Raw genomic sequence first — 14,502 nt, 5'->3', positions numbered from 1 at the left:
CTTTAGAAAAAGAGATGCTATTACGCCTCCAGCCTTGCCATCTTCACGAATGAGACTGAACCATCTTACATTGTCCGAGCCAAGCCATCGGAGGAGAGTCAAGCTCTACCCGAAACAGAACCCAGGCGGTTTGAAACTCCTTTTCTTCGACAGGTGGTATCAGTTCCCTACTTTCCTTCATTCCTTGCTGCTATTTATGCCCTACTTTCTTAGCTCCTTTCCTTCTTAGTTAATTGAGTGAGTTAGTCGGTCGAGTAGCCTAGAGACTGAGCAGCATTGCCATTTCTTCTTTCCTATCTATATCTAGTCAAGCGGTTTGAAACCTGTGAGCTAAGCTAAGCTTTCTTCCTCTCGGCATTAGCTTCGGTGGAGTTAGCCCCTGCTTAAGAGCGAGTTTCTTTCAGTTTCTTTCCCTTTAGAAACCGTACTACACAATCACTCGCTCAAGCACCCGCTTTCGAGTAGTATGAGTATGGTAGCGAGGTGATATATAGTCTATCAATTCATTCATACATTGAGCCTTACTAGATAAGAGAAAGCTTTATTCGCAGTGGATAAAAGAATTGCTTTCAAAAGATCTATAGCAATGAACCACATGTCCTTGTCTATTAAGGAGAAGAGACTGGCGCAGAACTATCACCGTGAGATGCGATGCGGAATGTTTTCGACAAGGGACTGGCTAGGGAGAGTGCTATGGTAATTGGTCAATAGGGCTCTGCCACATGTGAATGCCTTCTTGCATGACGATAGTGAAATGAAAAACTTCGGTTGGAAGACCCCTTATTTGCAAGGTGTGCTACCTACCATTACTTGGTCTGGAAACGTGGCTTTTTGACTACTTATTTTGATTGAAGTACATACAAGATGGAAATGGCTTCAGAATCTCCATATATATCTAGAAAGGGGGAGGAGAGCAGCTAAGACAGGAAGACAGGACAGCGTATTTAGCTTCTGAATATGTCGGTGTCAGGAGGTGCTTTGTTAACAAGGTTCATAGTTGCTATTTCCCCTTATCTGTCAGTTAGAGAAAACTAAGGACCCTCGGTTCCAGACCCGCCTAGGAGGCACCAAATCTAACACACTGTTAGGTGACCTGCCATACACGACCTGAAATGGGGACTTTCTAGTAAACCGATTTCTCGAACTGTTATAAGCTAATTCTGCTTGGGGTATCGCCTGATCCCCCACTACTGAGTGCTTGCCTTTTCCCCTGCAATACTCTTCAACCAATTTCCCAAACAGCAGTTCACGACTTCCGTTTGACCCTCTCTTTGTGGGCACCGCGGAACTCTAGTATAGTTCCTAACTTTTTCCATAAAGTTCTCCAGAAGTGAGGCAAAAACAGGCCGGTCAGACGTCATAGTCTTTGCTTTGGTACCCCATGCAACCTGACAACCTCTTAAGAAACTGGTATGCAATGTGAATGTGAATAGCATCGGAAGTCTTCTTTCAAGGAATAAGGTGAGCCTCTTTAGAAAACCGATCTACTACCAGAAAAATAGAATCGTTACCAAGCCCTGCACCACATCCATGCTGATATCAGTCCAAGGCGCTACTGGAAAAGGTAAAGGGGTGTATAGTATTGTATTCTGTGTCTGCCCCTTTGATAGTTGGCATACCCTGCATCTGGAAAGCGCTGGGCTCGTGACAAGGCCTTTTTGGTCATATCTCTTGGCCTCTGGGTTTCGGAGGTAGGCGTTCTGGATGGCTCTACTGTGCATTGTATTTAAGTGCGCAGTTTCCTTAAGGTGCGCTTATGGGGGTCAGTTTGATCCTCACGAGGCAGTTTCAGTACCTGTCTCCTTAACTAGAACTGGCTTCCCCAGGATTATTCCTCGTCATCACCGATATCTAATTCATGTTGGTGATGACCGAGCGGATGCTCTTGTTCGTCTCTACTTAAGCCTGTTTTCCTTTTATAGTTTGATAGAAATTGGAAAACGACTTAGTCAAGAAACCTTTTTTTATTAAAAGTCCTGTGGGTAACATAGACCCTGTGGTTGAGTTTGTTAATGAGGTGAAAGCCTCATTTCCTACTTTGATCCGGAGATATATATGTGCCTGATATCCAGACCCTACCTCTTTCCCAAGGTATACTCTGGCCAAAGAGAACTAGATATGCCTTTGACACCATGAATAAGGTCTTCTCAGGTATTGACTTGGAGCTTTTTGAAGCTCAAGTTGGTCCTTATCTGCCACCATGGCATCCCGCTTGCGGGCCCGTGATGACAGGTAAGCTAGGGCAGAAAGTTGAGGGTGGAGGTAAAAGACGGATCTTTGCTATAGGAAATTGGGTTAGTTAATCAAAGGCTGCTAAGTCCAGTTCATGACTGGCTAGCGTCGGTTCTTCGAAGGCTTAAGACTGATGGAACTTTCGATCAGCCGAGGCCTCTTGGTTATCTAAAGGGCAGCATGGATTGTTTTAGTTTTGATTTGAACCACAGATAAGATAGGTGGCCATTAGTCTTCATGTTTGAACTATTTCAAGTCCTGTTTGACCGATCATTTGCTTCGGCAGTGGTGAATTCATCACTGCCTACAAACTTGTTTTATATACCTTTTCTTATAAGAAAAAACAAGGATGTGCCTAGTCGATGGATTTCATTTGTTGCTGGGCAACCATTAGGTTATAGATCCTCTTGGCCTTTATCTGCGTTCACCCATCATGTTCTTGTGTGGTGGTGTGCTGAGCAAGTATACCCAGGTCGTCTCTTCACCGGCTATGCCTTGTTAGGAGATGATATTCTCATCACTGACAAGAAGGTAGCCTGTGTATACGAAGATGCACTTTCTCGGTTGGAGGTGTCAAAAGGAAAATCCCTCATCTCTGATAAAGGATGTGCAGAGTTTGCCAAACTTGTGAAAGGCTTGTCCAAGGAGCTGTCTTTAAGGAGCGTCTGTCCAAGGAAAGCAAGCAAGCTAATAAGTGATCCAAGCAGTCCTTGCATTCCGGGCAAGCCAGTATGGTAGCAATGCTTTCTCTTTATGCTTTCTAGATAGTAAGTAGTGAGCCAGTCAAGTAAGGAAGTCTCCTTCCCTGGTTCTTATCAGTCGAAGGGTCTGTCTGGCAAAGGAGTAGGTCAAACTCAAAATAGAAGGATCCACTAGCATATCTTTCGAGAAATTGAGTTGGCTCGGCAGAAAGCTACTATGAGGTGGCCCCTTTCGGCTATCTAAGGGGCATGTCCTAACTTCACTTCCTATTAGAGTTATAGGGGAAGCAGCCTTGTCTTAATCCTCTTCAACCGCTTACGGATGAATCCACCTTCTTTGACGTATGTAAACTAAGGACTAGTGGCTGGTGTATCCTAATTCCGCTTGTAGAATTTTTCTTCTTCGAAGTTGGGATGACTCTTATAGGTATAGTTAGAACACGGGCTTTTCCTCATTACTAGGGTCCCGTGATGGTCTGTCTTTTCGCTTCCAATTAGCAGGGCAAAACATCCCATTTCGGTCCGTAAAAAAGCCCAAGGAAGACCTGAACAATACTTTTGAAGGTTACCTTCGAATTTCGCTCCCTTTGACTCTTATTTTCTCTTGTCTTCGAAATGGTCTTGGCCCCACTTATTTTATTTGACTTTTCATAACTAATAGGAAGAATAGTCGAAGTCATACTCTAAGAGTTTGGGCAAAGGAGGCTTATAGTAGACTAAGAGAAAGATCTTACTGCTATTTAAATGCCTTCCATTTCCATTTCTTGACCTCCCATTTGTTCGAAAAAGGAAGCTCTTAGCCTAGAAAGAGAAAGCTAGCGAAGACTTGATGGTCCCTTTTCTTTTTCCATCAGTCCCTGTACCAATAGACCGAGTCAAAGTAGTTGTCCTCCTATAGTCTAAAAAAAAAATATTCAAGATTTTGAGTGCTAGGGGCATCTAGTTCAATTTCTTCTTTTTGGCTTTCTCTTGCAGCTGCCCTAAGAGAATACCTTCTCTCGTAAAGTTCCTCACCATCCCCAACAATTCCATAGTAATTCCCTGGGAGGTCACCTGGTCTATTTCTTTCTCGGTAGTTTCGGTTGGAGTTGCTGTCCTTCTGCCGGCCCTTACATGTAAAGTTTTGAAGTCGCTTTTGGAGATAGGTTAAATGGCTCCTTTTCAGCGAGAAGACAGTCTTCGTTCGTGCCAGTCTCTGTCTTTGTAGTGGCATTCTTTTATTCTTTCTAGCGGCTTTAAGTGCTAAACGCTAATTGTCCCTTGGTCTAGTGCTATTGTGAGGAAAGCGAAGCTTAAGCTTAGGAAAGAGAAGAGCATAAGCATATAGAGGAAGGGAATGAGATGAAAGTACTGACTTACGTACATGAGCCCACACAAAAAAACTCTCAGGCAAAAAGAATTGGAAATAGGCCACCCTTTTCTAGAACTGTTCGAAAGAACATATCATATAAGAGAAAGCCGATCAACAGGCTACAGACACCACTTCTCGAGATCTCGCTTAGTCTTTGTTTGAATAGAGGTGCCGGAATGATCTTCCCGTGCCACTATTACCCTACACGAAGAGAGTAGATGTGAAAACGGAATGAAAGGTGTTGGGATACTCCATCGCTACAGATTACCGACGCCTGCCAAAGGACGAATGGACTCCACCCCTACTTACCTCAGAGTCTGAATTCAGCCTTTACGCCAGCTTAGCTGCCGGGAGCAAAAGCATATCAGCATATCCAAGTCCCATCTTTTTTTAATCAGATCTAGCAGCGCTCACTACTAAGGCGAAAGAAAGGAGCAAGAGACGGCCGGAGATTCTCGCGCAGGAACAAGCGTAGGCCTATAGCGCGCCCTTCACCCAGTAAGAAGTGCTTTTCTTGGCGAAGCGAGGAAGCACAGTTGCGCGCCTCTCCATAGCCCCTCTATACTCTATAGGCTATTAGTATCAAGCGCCTGATTTGGAAGCTTGCTGTGTAATTTCATAAAGAAAGAAAAGTTTGTGAACCTCAGCGAATCCAGATTTCAAACTAGCCTCCTGGACTGAACCGACCTTTTTAATAGATTATAACTATCAATAAAGTAGGAATGGTAAAGAAAGAGATACACTTTCTGGACACAGGATCCAGAGTTTTTTCGAGAACCCTTCCCTCAATATCATGATCGGGTCGACCAGGCCAGATCATGAGTGAATAGAAAATCGAAAATGTACATAGCTGTTGCTGTTCCAGCCATTTTTTTGAAACCACTTATCCTAGGTATAACATAAATATATATATATTATTGTTTTCTTTATTTTTATTTTAATAGGAAGAGTGATTTCGTAAATGCGAGGTACCGGGGGGCAAAGAGCACTGCAGGCCGAGGGGTATACCGCAGTTGAAGACTCCGTTCTGCGTCTTCTTCGAGAATTGATGCATGACCGTCTCACCCCAGAACCTACCCCTTCCCAGTGGGACCGCGTAATATAACTATTATGTGAAAAAAATGGGATAGTTGGAGATTCCTGCGGGTTCATCAAAGCTTATGTGAGCAAAGAACGGCTAGCCCCTATTTCGAAAGGGCACTCCAACACCTGGAGGAAATCATCTGTTCTGGAGTTACAAACAAGGAACTCCATTCTGTTGACTCTACCAGATAGAATCAAACCCGTATTTTATCAAAAGAAGCGTTTGATCCTGGCTCAGAAGGAATAAAAACCTGCGCCAGCGCCGCTGGATGATGCAGAACGCTTTTTTTTTTATAGAGAGAGAGAGTCAAGGGGACTTCTGCGGGCGATTCTGTAACCGCAGGCAGCCCAGCCGACTTAATGATGGCCGCGCATGAGATCGCACGAGACCACTTTGATGTTGAGTCGGGGGATGCGAACATAGTGGCCCTAAAATACCTTCTGCGCTATCTTAAAGGCGAAAAACTTCCATTTTGAGATCGCGACCCATCGCGGAGCACTTTCTCACTGATTTAGTGAGATAAGTGTGAAATTATCCTCCACAAGACTCTGGAAAAAGGGCTTGGGTACGAGAACATAATTGGAAGAAATAAGGATCGAAGTTTAGACCGCTCACAGGAGTTCTACCTATAGAAAAGATCATCAGAGAGGAGACAACCCATTTATGATTCCAGCCTAGAAGACTAGTCAAAGGAAGGATCAAGAATGTTATATATTTCAGGAGCTAGATTAGTTGCCGATAAACAAGTAAGAATTGCCTCAACAAAAATTTATGGAATTGGACTTCAAAAAGCCATTCAGGTTCGTTATCGATTAGGTATCAGTGGGAACATAAAGATCAAAGAATTAACTAAGTATCAGATCGACCAAATTGAACAAATGATAGGTCAAGATCATGTTGTTCATTGGGAATTGAAGAGGGGAGAACGAGCAGACATCGAACGATTCATTTCTATTTCTTGTTATCGTGGAATTCGTCATCAAGATGGATCACCCTTACGCGGTCAACGAACTCATACTAATGCTAGGACTTGTCGCAAGCAAATTAGGAAATGAAAGAAGTCTACCGAAAGCCCTTGGTACTTGTCTGATCAATCACACTGATAGCTTCAATAGTGAACTGAAATTGATTCTCTTTGGTATTTCACCGGCTTACTAATCCAGTATACGTATAGTAGGCCTCCTTCGCCACGACATTAGTGGCTTAGCCCTTCGCCCGCCTATCGTATCGGCTCGGCTTCGTCCTAGAAGCTACTGCTTCCGCCTCTCTAGGCATGAGCGATAGCTCATGACTGGTATATGGATCTCTCTATGTAGTGGTCGGCCTTCTAGAAGCTTCGCCAGAAGCGACTAGTCGCTTCCCGAATGCCTCGTCACTTTAGTTTAGTATAGTCTAGTTTGTTTTTGCCGCCAACGTACGCTACTAGGAGAGTAAGCAAGCTAGCTTGCATTCTAGAAACGGTAGCTCCCGTGCCCTTCCTGCCTGCTGAAATTTATGTGAATGATCGTGACAGCTCTTCAAATCAAATCCTATTCGGTCTGATTAGATATGTCACTGAAACAAATCCGTTCTCTCTCTGTTTTCTTTTCGGATTCCGAGGATGAGCCGGTCGATCCTAACATCTTTATCTGAGGAGCCGGACGACGAAGCCTCCTCCTCAGATAAAGATGTCTCTGACGCTACTCGCCCGGCAAGAACAACTTTATCTATTTTTCTTTTTTTGGCGAGTTCGGTCAGGAGGGAGAAAAGAGAGAGACTTTCTATCAGTCAAAAAAAAGCAGATACCGCCCCCCCATGCTCCCACGGTCCGCTTACCGAGGAATAGAAAGGAAGGACCCGGGGCCAGAGCAGGTTGGGTTGGGGTAGAGAGCCGTAAGCGCGGTGGGGGGTGACAGAGAACGTGCTCGTACGGTTCATAGAAGGATATGATAAACTACTTTATTGTTGGGAACTTTGACTCCTCTATATTCGAAATATGCCTCTCTAGGAGCATTACGATCTGCAGCTCAAATGGTCCCTTATGAAGTCTCTATTGGTCTTATTCTTATTGTGCGCCTTGTGAGCGCGTTTGGATCCGCGAAGGCAATCGCTCGGCTGTTCCCCTAACCCAACCCGGGAACGGACCGGAGGGAACCGCAGCATGGGGAATGTCCGCGTCTCGTCGCAAGGCTCATTTTGAGTTGTGGGTCATAGGGCGGGCAGCTTTATCGGCTCAAGGGCCGGGGCACAAGGGTCCTGGTACTATCCAGGTGCGAAGAACCCCGGAGGTGACTGCAATGAGCAGAAATCTCACTCACGGGCCTAAACGACGAGCAAACACTCGAACGTGAGAGCAAGGGATCACCCAACGAATGGACGAGCTCAAAGGGGGGAGTGAGGCAAGAACCATGCTTTCAGAGAAGTGGTGGTCCGAATCTTATCTGAACTGCGAGAATAACTGACTAAGCCGTGCCATAAGGGGTCATTCTCCAAACGGGACGGGGTCAAGCTTTTAGGTTGTTTAAGTAGGTTGGGTGACAGATCGGCCATAGGAGTACTCCGGGATATAAACCAGGGCAACAAAAGTTGAGCATACGACGATGCCGCCCGTTTTCATTTCGTGGAAGTCCCCGGCAGAGGAAAGGGCTGTAGGTGATGGCGCGTTCTGCTTCTTATCTAGAGAGGGGCGCTGAAATCCTTTCTATTGGTTCGTGCGCGGCAGCTGGTATAGATGAAGAAAGGCGGGCCGTCGGGACCTATTCGATTAGATTCTATTAATAGGCGGAAAAGCGAAATAGGAAAGCGGCCGAGCTGACTGATGAGTGCCTTTTTAGCCTTTAGAAAAAAGGCTCTCATGTGAAGCTAACATGGCTGGCTACATTCAAGTATAGCCAAATCACGATAAGACGGGACGGACGGACCGGACGTCAGAGGCCGCAGCGGGACTACCACTTGGGATGGGAATGGCTCAGCCCACATGCATCATTTGATGAAAGCACTCCAGTCCAGTCGGCCTCCTCGAAGTGGTTTGTCAACCACGCTTTCCCTCCCTCAAAACAATGCTCCTCGCCAAATGCCCTTCCTGGGGCTTGCCTTGCCTCAACATCTAAATAAAGAAAGGGCGGGCGCCGAAAAAGAAGCAGCCCAGCCTCTTCAAGAAAGCTTTGCTTGGTAGGCGCTGCCTACTCACTCGGACAATGCTCTGAACACTTTCGTGTGCAGTTCCGCCCCCTTATCCCATGCTGAGTCACAGGCAGCGCCTCAAAAAGCACGGACGAGCCACATGCAGGGAAACTTGCACGTGTGGTTCTGGCCGGGGACCCCGGTATACTGTACTAATATGTGTAGGTCCCCGTAATTCGAGTGAGATTGTCATGGCGCAAAAGCAGATATGGTCCGGTATTCCCTTGTTCCCTGTATTGGTTATGTTCTTTATTTCTCGTCTAGCAGAAACTAATCGAGCTCCGTTTGATCTCCCAGAAGCGGAAGCTGAATCAGTTGCAGGCTATAATGTAGAATATGCGCGGGATGCGATCCTTAATAGTTCACTGTTGGCGGAAGCCAATGTCCCGGGGTCCCGGGGACTCATTCTGACTGAAACAAGGGGCGGGTCTTTACCAACTTAAAAATATTGGATTTTCCTACGCGAGCCTTATTGAAAAGGCCCCAACCTATAGATAGGGTGTTAGCACTTTAGTTTGATTGCAGGGGCGCGTTAACGCTTGACTAATAAGATAGAAAGGGCTTTTCTCGCTTGTTTAGTCAAGTCTCGCTTTTTGATATTTATAGAAGTAGGTGCTTGCTAGGGCACTCTTCATTCTTCATTCGAAACTAATGAGTGTCCGGTAGGGGCTTTCTGCCTTGTTATCAAAAAGGGAGTTGGGTAAAGCAAACTCCCTCCTTGGAGGAGCACGGGCTTAGTCAAGTAGAACCGGGTTGCGCTGCTTGATGCTCTGATCGAAAACAAATCAGTGGGGCCATGCCGGTACGACTGAATATGCGTTAGAAAGGTCAATCCCTCCCCTACGACACCAAAAAAACCGGGCCGAGCTTCTGCCCGCCCGCTTCCATAGAACAATATCGTGGCAACGTAGACCTAAGTGGTCATATTGAATCCTTGGGAACCATCACAAGTACGGCCGGCCTATATTTGAACGAAAATGCCGTGTCGTCCAGCGGAGCCTATAAGAAGGTGACTCGCGCAGACAGCTGACTCCTTTTCAATAGAAAAGAATAGCCAAACCAACCCAGCTGGCTGGTCAATCTCAGAGATCTTATCGGCCGGCAAACCGGAGACGGACGACCACGGTCCCGACCTTACCAGCACCGGAGGTGTACTAATCAATGAACCCCAGAAACCTACTTTCTTTTCTTACAAAATCAACCAAGCCTAAGCGGTCACGACAACATCCAAAGGCCACCTTTGGATTCTTAAGTAGGGGGGCAAGGAGGAGCACGTAGGCATGCCGACCACTACATAAGAGAAGCCACTAGTGGCTCAGAGAAAGCGAGCAACACCTTGTATAGGTTGGGCGGAGCTTGAAGAAGCGAGCCCCTATCAGAATCAGAGAAAGCCATTGCGCGCTAGCCTAGCTAGCTAACGTTTTTCAGCTGGCTGTTATGTTAGTTGTAGCGCGCCTTCCCTCCTTCTCTCACTTCGGAAAGATTTAGCAGTCTTTTTGATGACCTGGTCGAGAGAGTACGATACATCGGTGTAAAAGATTGAGTTGGATCTGTGAGGTTGGTTATAGTAAGGCCTGGTCGGAAGGTGTTCTTGCCTCTATCATTAACTCGGGTAGTCGGAAGTGATGGCCAAAAAGTCTCACTTTTCCCCCTTTCAGCTTCAACTATTCCCTAAAGATGGGGGAGGGGACCAATTGATATCTCAATTCTTTTTTTTTCCGTTTCGATCTTCCCTGATTATTATGTCACTATATCACCGACAAGGGAAGACCACCTAATTTTCACTTCTTTCGCTAGTGTGCTGAATAAAATAATGTACGCAGCTTTTGGTAACAAGTTCAATAATGAGAAATCCTTTGGCTTGAGGCCAGAGGTAGGAATGGTATATTATTATTCGGAGGTTGTCAGCTGGGACAGAGTGGATAAATTGAGATATTTGAACTTTCTCCCTCTCTTGCTGAATATTGATCGACAATCTCTTTTATCTGATTTTTCTTCTTTGATCGTAGAAAAATACGCGATCGATTTACTATCAGCTTTCCTATATCGTCCAATTCTTGATATAAATGGCAAAGATTGGTCCAACGAAATTGTTGGAATACCAATGTGCTGTTGTTTACTGAGCAATTTGCTCAACAATCATGTCATGCGAGTCTTTGATCCAATTTTTCTTTCTCAATTTCCCAATCAAAGATTCGCTCGATATTTATATGAAGCATTCCTGCCGATTACTAAAGAAGAGTCATTCTCCATTGAGCCTCTGCTGTCTTTTTGAAAAGAAATTTCTTTTCAAGATTCAGTCAAACTTGGCTTAATAGAAAAGGGTGGTTCTCCTATTCCATGCCAGGGCGGCTTTCTGCAAGTAGACGGAGACGGTAACATTTTCTTTATGGATAAAGAGTCGCTTTTTACCTTTCATTTTCGAATTTCATTTGGTTGTAAAGAATGAATGTCCGTTTAGTTAAGGAACTGCTATGTACTTTAAAGGGAGGGAATAAGATTTTTCTTGTTTAGCTTAGTTTCTTCGTCTCTCGTAAGAGAGATTTTCGTTCGTAACAAGTTAGTCATGGGGAAACCTGTGGCTGGATTGAATCCTCATTAAATACGCAGGTATCCTGCTTCTCAATGTAAAGCTAAACCTTCTCAAAAGGGTAAATAGGAGGGCCGAGAGATTGAAATAAGGATAGGCGGCGTTTAGATCCAGCCTAGAAGAAAAACGAGTCGTCTATTCTATGACTAGGGAAATGAATCCAATGTTCTGTTAGAGCTATTGAGTGCCATTACTACCCAATCAGTCTTTCCCTAAGGGATTTGACTTAGTTGCGAAGAAGTGAAGTAAGGAGTCGACTAGCTCGAACGTAGGCAATTGCCTTATTAAAAGATGGCGTTTTACCGGGTGAGGAAGAATAAAGAAAGTCAAGTAGCACATCACGGAACAAGAAGGAGAGGAGAAGTCACCTAGCCGCGAGTCAATCAATCCATCTATATATGATGGATAGTACGAAGCCTTTTTTCAAAGCCCGAAGGCGGATAAAGATAGATCCCCATCCGCTTCAGTCGAATATTACCGTTAGATTAGACGTACATGGACGATACACTCAATACAGCCAGCGTATAGGGATAGGGAGAGGTCAAATACAAAGAAAAAGGCATAGCATAGCTTTCATGGAGACTGCTTTCTTTACACAGCACAGGTGGCATGGAAATAAAGAGAAAAGACCTTCTAATAGGCGGTCCTCCCTACATATAGTCAAAAAGTACGGACGGGAAAGGGCTAATTAGAATATGCAGCAGCGCTTAGCCCCTCCACTCAACTCAGCCATACAAGCCTTTTTAGTTATCCTATACGTTATGTGCTTAGAAACATAGTTACACGACTTCGATTCTGGGAGTCCCCCTTGACCCTCTTCTCTCAGAAACTGTCCCAAAGCTTTCTTCTCTGCTGAAAGAGGCATGAAGATAGAGAAGTCTGCTCACATCGGATTAGACTGAACAAGAAGGTAATCTCTCCCGACAGCATGTGCAATTTGAAGACGAGAAAAGAAGACGAAAACATCGTCTTCTACAATCGTCTGATCTCTCGAAGAAGAGTCTAACTAAGCTCTTTTCTGAAAGTGGAAGGCTTTCTCTTTGCTTTCTCGTTTTTTCTTCACTTCGGATTGGATTCAAGCTGGAAGACGGTCAGAAGAGAAGCCTTGTCCAGAGGCTTGTCGTAAAGCAAGAAAACTCACTTTGACACCACCCCATGCAATGTACGTTAGGCTATCCAACCTGTCACAGGCCTTGTAGCGCGCGAGTCTGAGCCAGGCCAGGGAAAAGACAGAGAATAGACTGATATGCACTCATAGACTAGCCAGCACTCATCACACACTCACTGCAAAGACTATTCTACGATCTTCTTCTTCAGCTTCTTCTCTGATTTCCGTAATCCGTTGAAGTGCACCAGACGAAGACCATAGGGCAATGGCAATTTCCACTCATCCGATCCTTCCCTTGCTGGCCCGCATGCGTGTATGACATTAATAATAGCCTGCAGGTTTGGTTTGGTACTAGTAGTGCTTTCTTTCGCCTTTATCAAACAAGTCAATCGAAAATGGGAGGTAGATATTCAACGAATGGGGCTTCTTCCCTGCTCCATCTGCTTTTGACCTTCTGGTGGGCGAGAAGTCCAGTATTGACTTCCGTCCTTTGAGCTACTATCGACCTTTGTGATAGAAATTCCCTTTTTATACCGACTGAAGCGAAGGTTAGCAGCCAACAATTGGTACCCTATGTCCTAAGTCTTACTGTCCTTACGTCAGCGCATTGGCACCTGCTGAGTGAGAGATTTCTGTTTGAACTCTGTCTGTACTGAACGGAAGGGAACCAATAGGCTTAAAGCGGTTCTTCGCCTCAAGGCTCTTCTCTCGACCGGATGGGCCTATGTCACTAGAACAGGTGAGGAAGACCTCCAATCACTGTACTGGCAATTCAAGATGAACTCCTTCCATGCCAACAAGTAGAGTACTTGACTTTCAAAAGAAGCAAAAGAAGAGAGATGAGATCAAGCTTTGAAGTTGGTAGCTGAAAGAAAGCTAAAGCTGTTCGTGAAGGTCAGGCCAGAGCATAAGGAAGGAAGCTCACTCAGAAGCGAACTCCTACTACTATTTTAGAGTACCGAAGCTCAATGGCATTGATCACACCTACGGCCAGAAGAATGGAAATACCTAGCGCCCCGGTCCCTCCATTGACTGACTGGCTTAGAGGACATTTCGCGCAATGACCAGTGCAATTCGCGCATCTGTCGGTAGAGGGTTCAGATAAAGTAAGTAGCTCGCAAAGAGGGAGTTCCCCGGCTCAATAGATAGAGCGACTAGTAAGAGTAAGATAAACAAAGGCCTTTCTTTCCCCGGACCGATGACTCGCTCGTTCAGTACTGCTAACTATTTATTATAGGAGGATGCCGCCCCCTCGGGACTACCAGTAGCTTCGGTTGTTGAATCTCGTGCAAGTTAGGTTGTGGCTGCAAGCGGAACGTAGGTGCTTTAGGTGTGTGTTGACCATGCACTCTCGCTTCGTGTAATGTCGTATGTATGATAGAGGTGGTGTGGTCATTGACCTCAATGCTAATGGTTATCCCCAAGGTTCAACGAATGAATGAAGCTATGATCGTACCCGGATAGAGATGATGGTCTTCCTCTGATGTCTTCAAGCCGGCCATAATAGAATAGATGGGCGAAGCAGTCTGTTCTCGCCTATTGATAGATAGTAGGTTGCTTCCAAGCTCAAACCATTTGAAACTGAATTGCTACTTTTTTTTTTTTTATTGATAGAGTGCTCCGCCCCTGTCAAATAAAGTCTAGGGAGAGAACTGCAATAGAGAAGGAAAAAGAGCAAAGGATTTACAAGTCTAATAGGAGAAGAATGGCTGACACGTTGACTGCCTTCGATACTAGAAAAATAACCCAAGCGGTCTAACCCCCGGGGCGGACCCCAACCGAAAGGCGCTAGACGGACTAACGGCAAGCGAGATAAAGAAAGCAGCTGGCCCTATGTGTAAAACCTTGCCGCGGGAGATCTCCAATGAGAATAAAGAAAATGGGCAAGACAAGAAAGAAACTCGCCCTTTGACACCAAGGGATAAGAGCTGATTGCTGGCGATGACTTGGTGAAGGGAATCTATGAGAGAAGGTTCTCGAACAGGGTTCCGACCGAATAGAGCACGGAGCCAACGAGTTCAGTCGAACAAGGTAACGAGTCTAAGGGCAGGATCAAGCTTTCAAGGAATGGACGGGCGTAGGCAACATAGCGAACGCTGCAACTAGATATGAGATCGATGTCTTAAAAGACAGATGTCGAGAGAGACTGTTAGACTTCTTTATTGCGTTGCGAAGAGAGATCGAAGACGAAGATTTTCTGACGCAGTGCGGGCACTGGATGGAAAAGACAGATAAAGGAACAACCCACCGGAAAGGCATACCTCAAGGAGCACC

General features: G+C 45.4%; 2 protein-coding genes.

Annotated features, from left to right (window-relative positions):
- Positions 1-6,072: 6,072 nt before the first annotated feature.
- On the top strand, positions 6,073-6,423 carry rps13 (ribosomal protein subunit S13). The gene has a single exon. The coding sequence runs from the start codon at positions 6,073-6,075 to the stop codon at positions 6,421-6,423; it is 351 nt and encodes a 116-aa protein (YP_006460167.1).
- A 911-nt stretch (positions 6,424-7,334) lies between these two features.
- Positions 7,335-8,868, top strand: ND1 (NADH dehydrogenase subunit 1; one part of a trans-spliced gene, as the record gives it). Coding sequence (YP_006460148.1) covers positions 7,335-7,417; positions 8,677-8,868 — 275 coding nt within the window.
- Positions 8,869-14,502: the final 5,634 nt, after the last annotated feature.

This window comes from Mimulus guttatus, mitochondrion (assembly GCF_056151865.1).
Source record: "Mimulus guttatus mitochondrion, complete genome".
Lineage (NCBI taxonomy): Eukaryota > Viridiplantae > Streptophyta > Magnoliopsida > Lamiales > Phrymaceae > Erythranthe > Erythranthe guttata.
The sequence above is the reverse complement of the archived record's forward strand: the minus strand, read 5'-3'. Positions and strand labels throughout refer to the sequence as shown.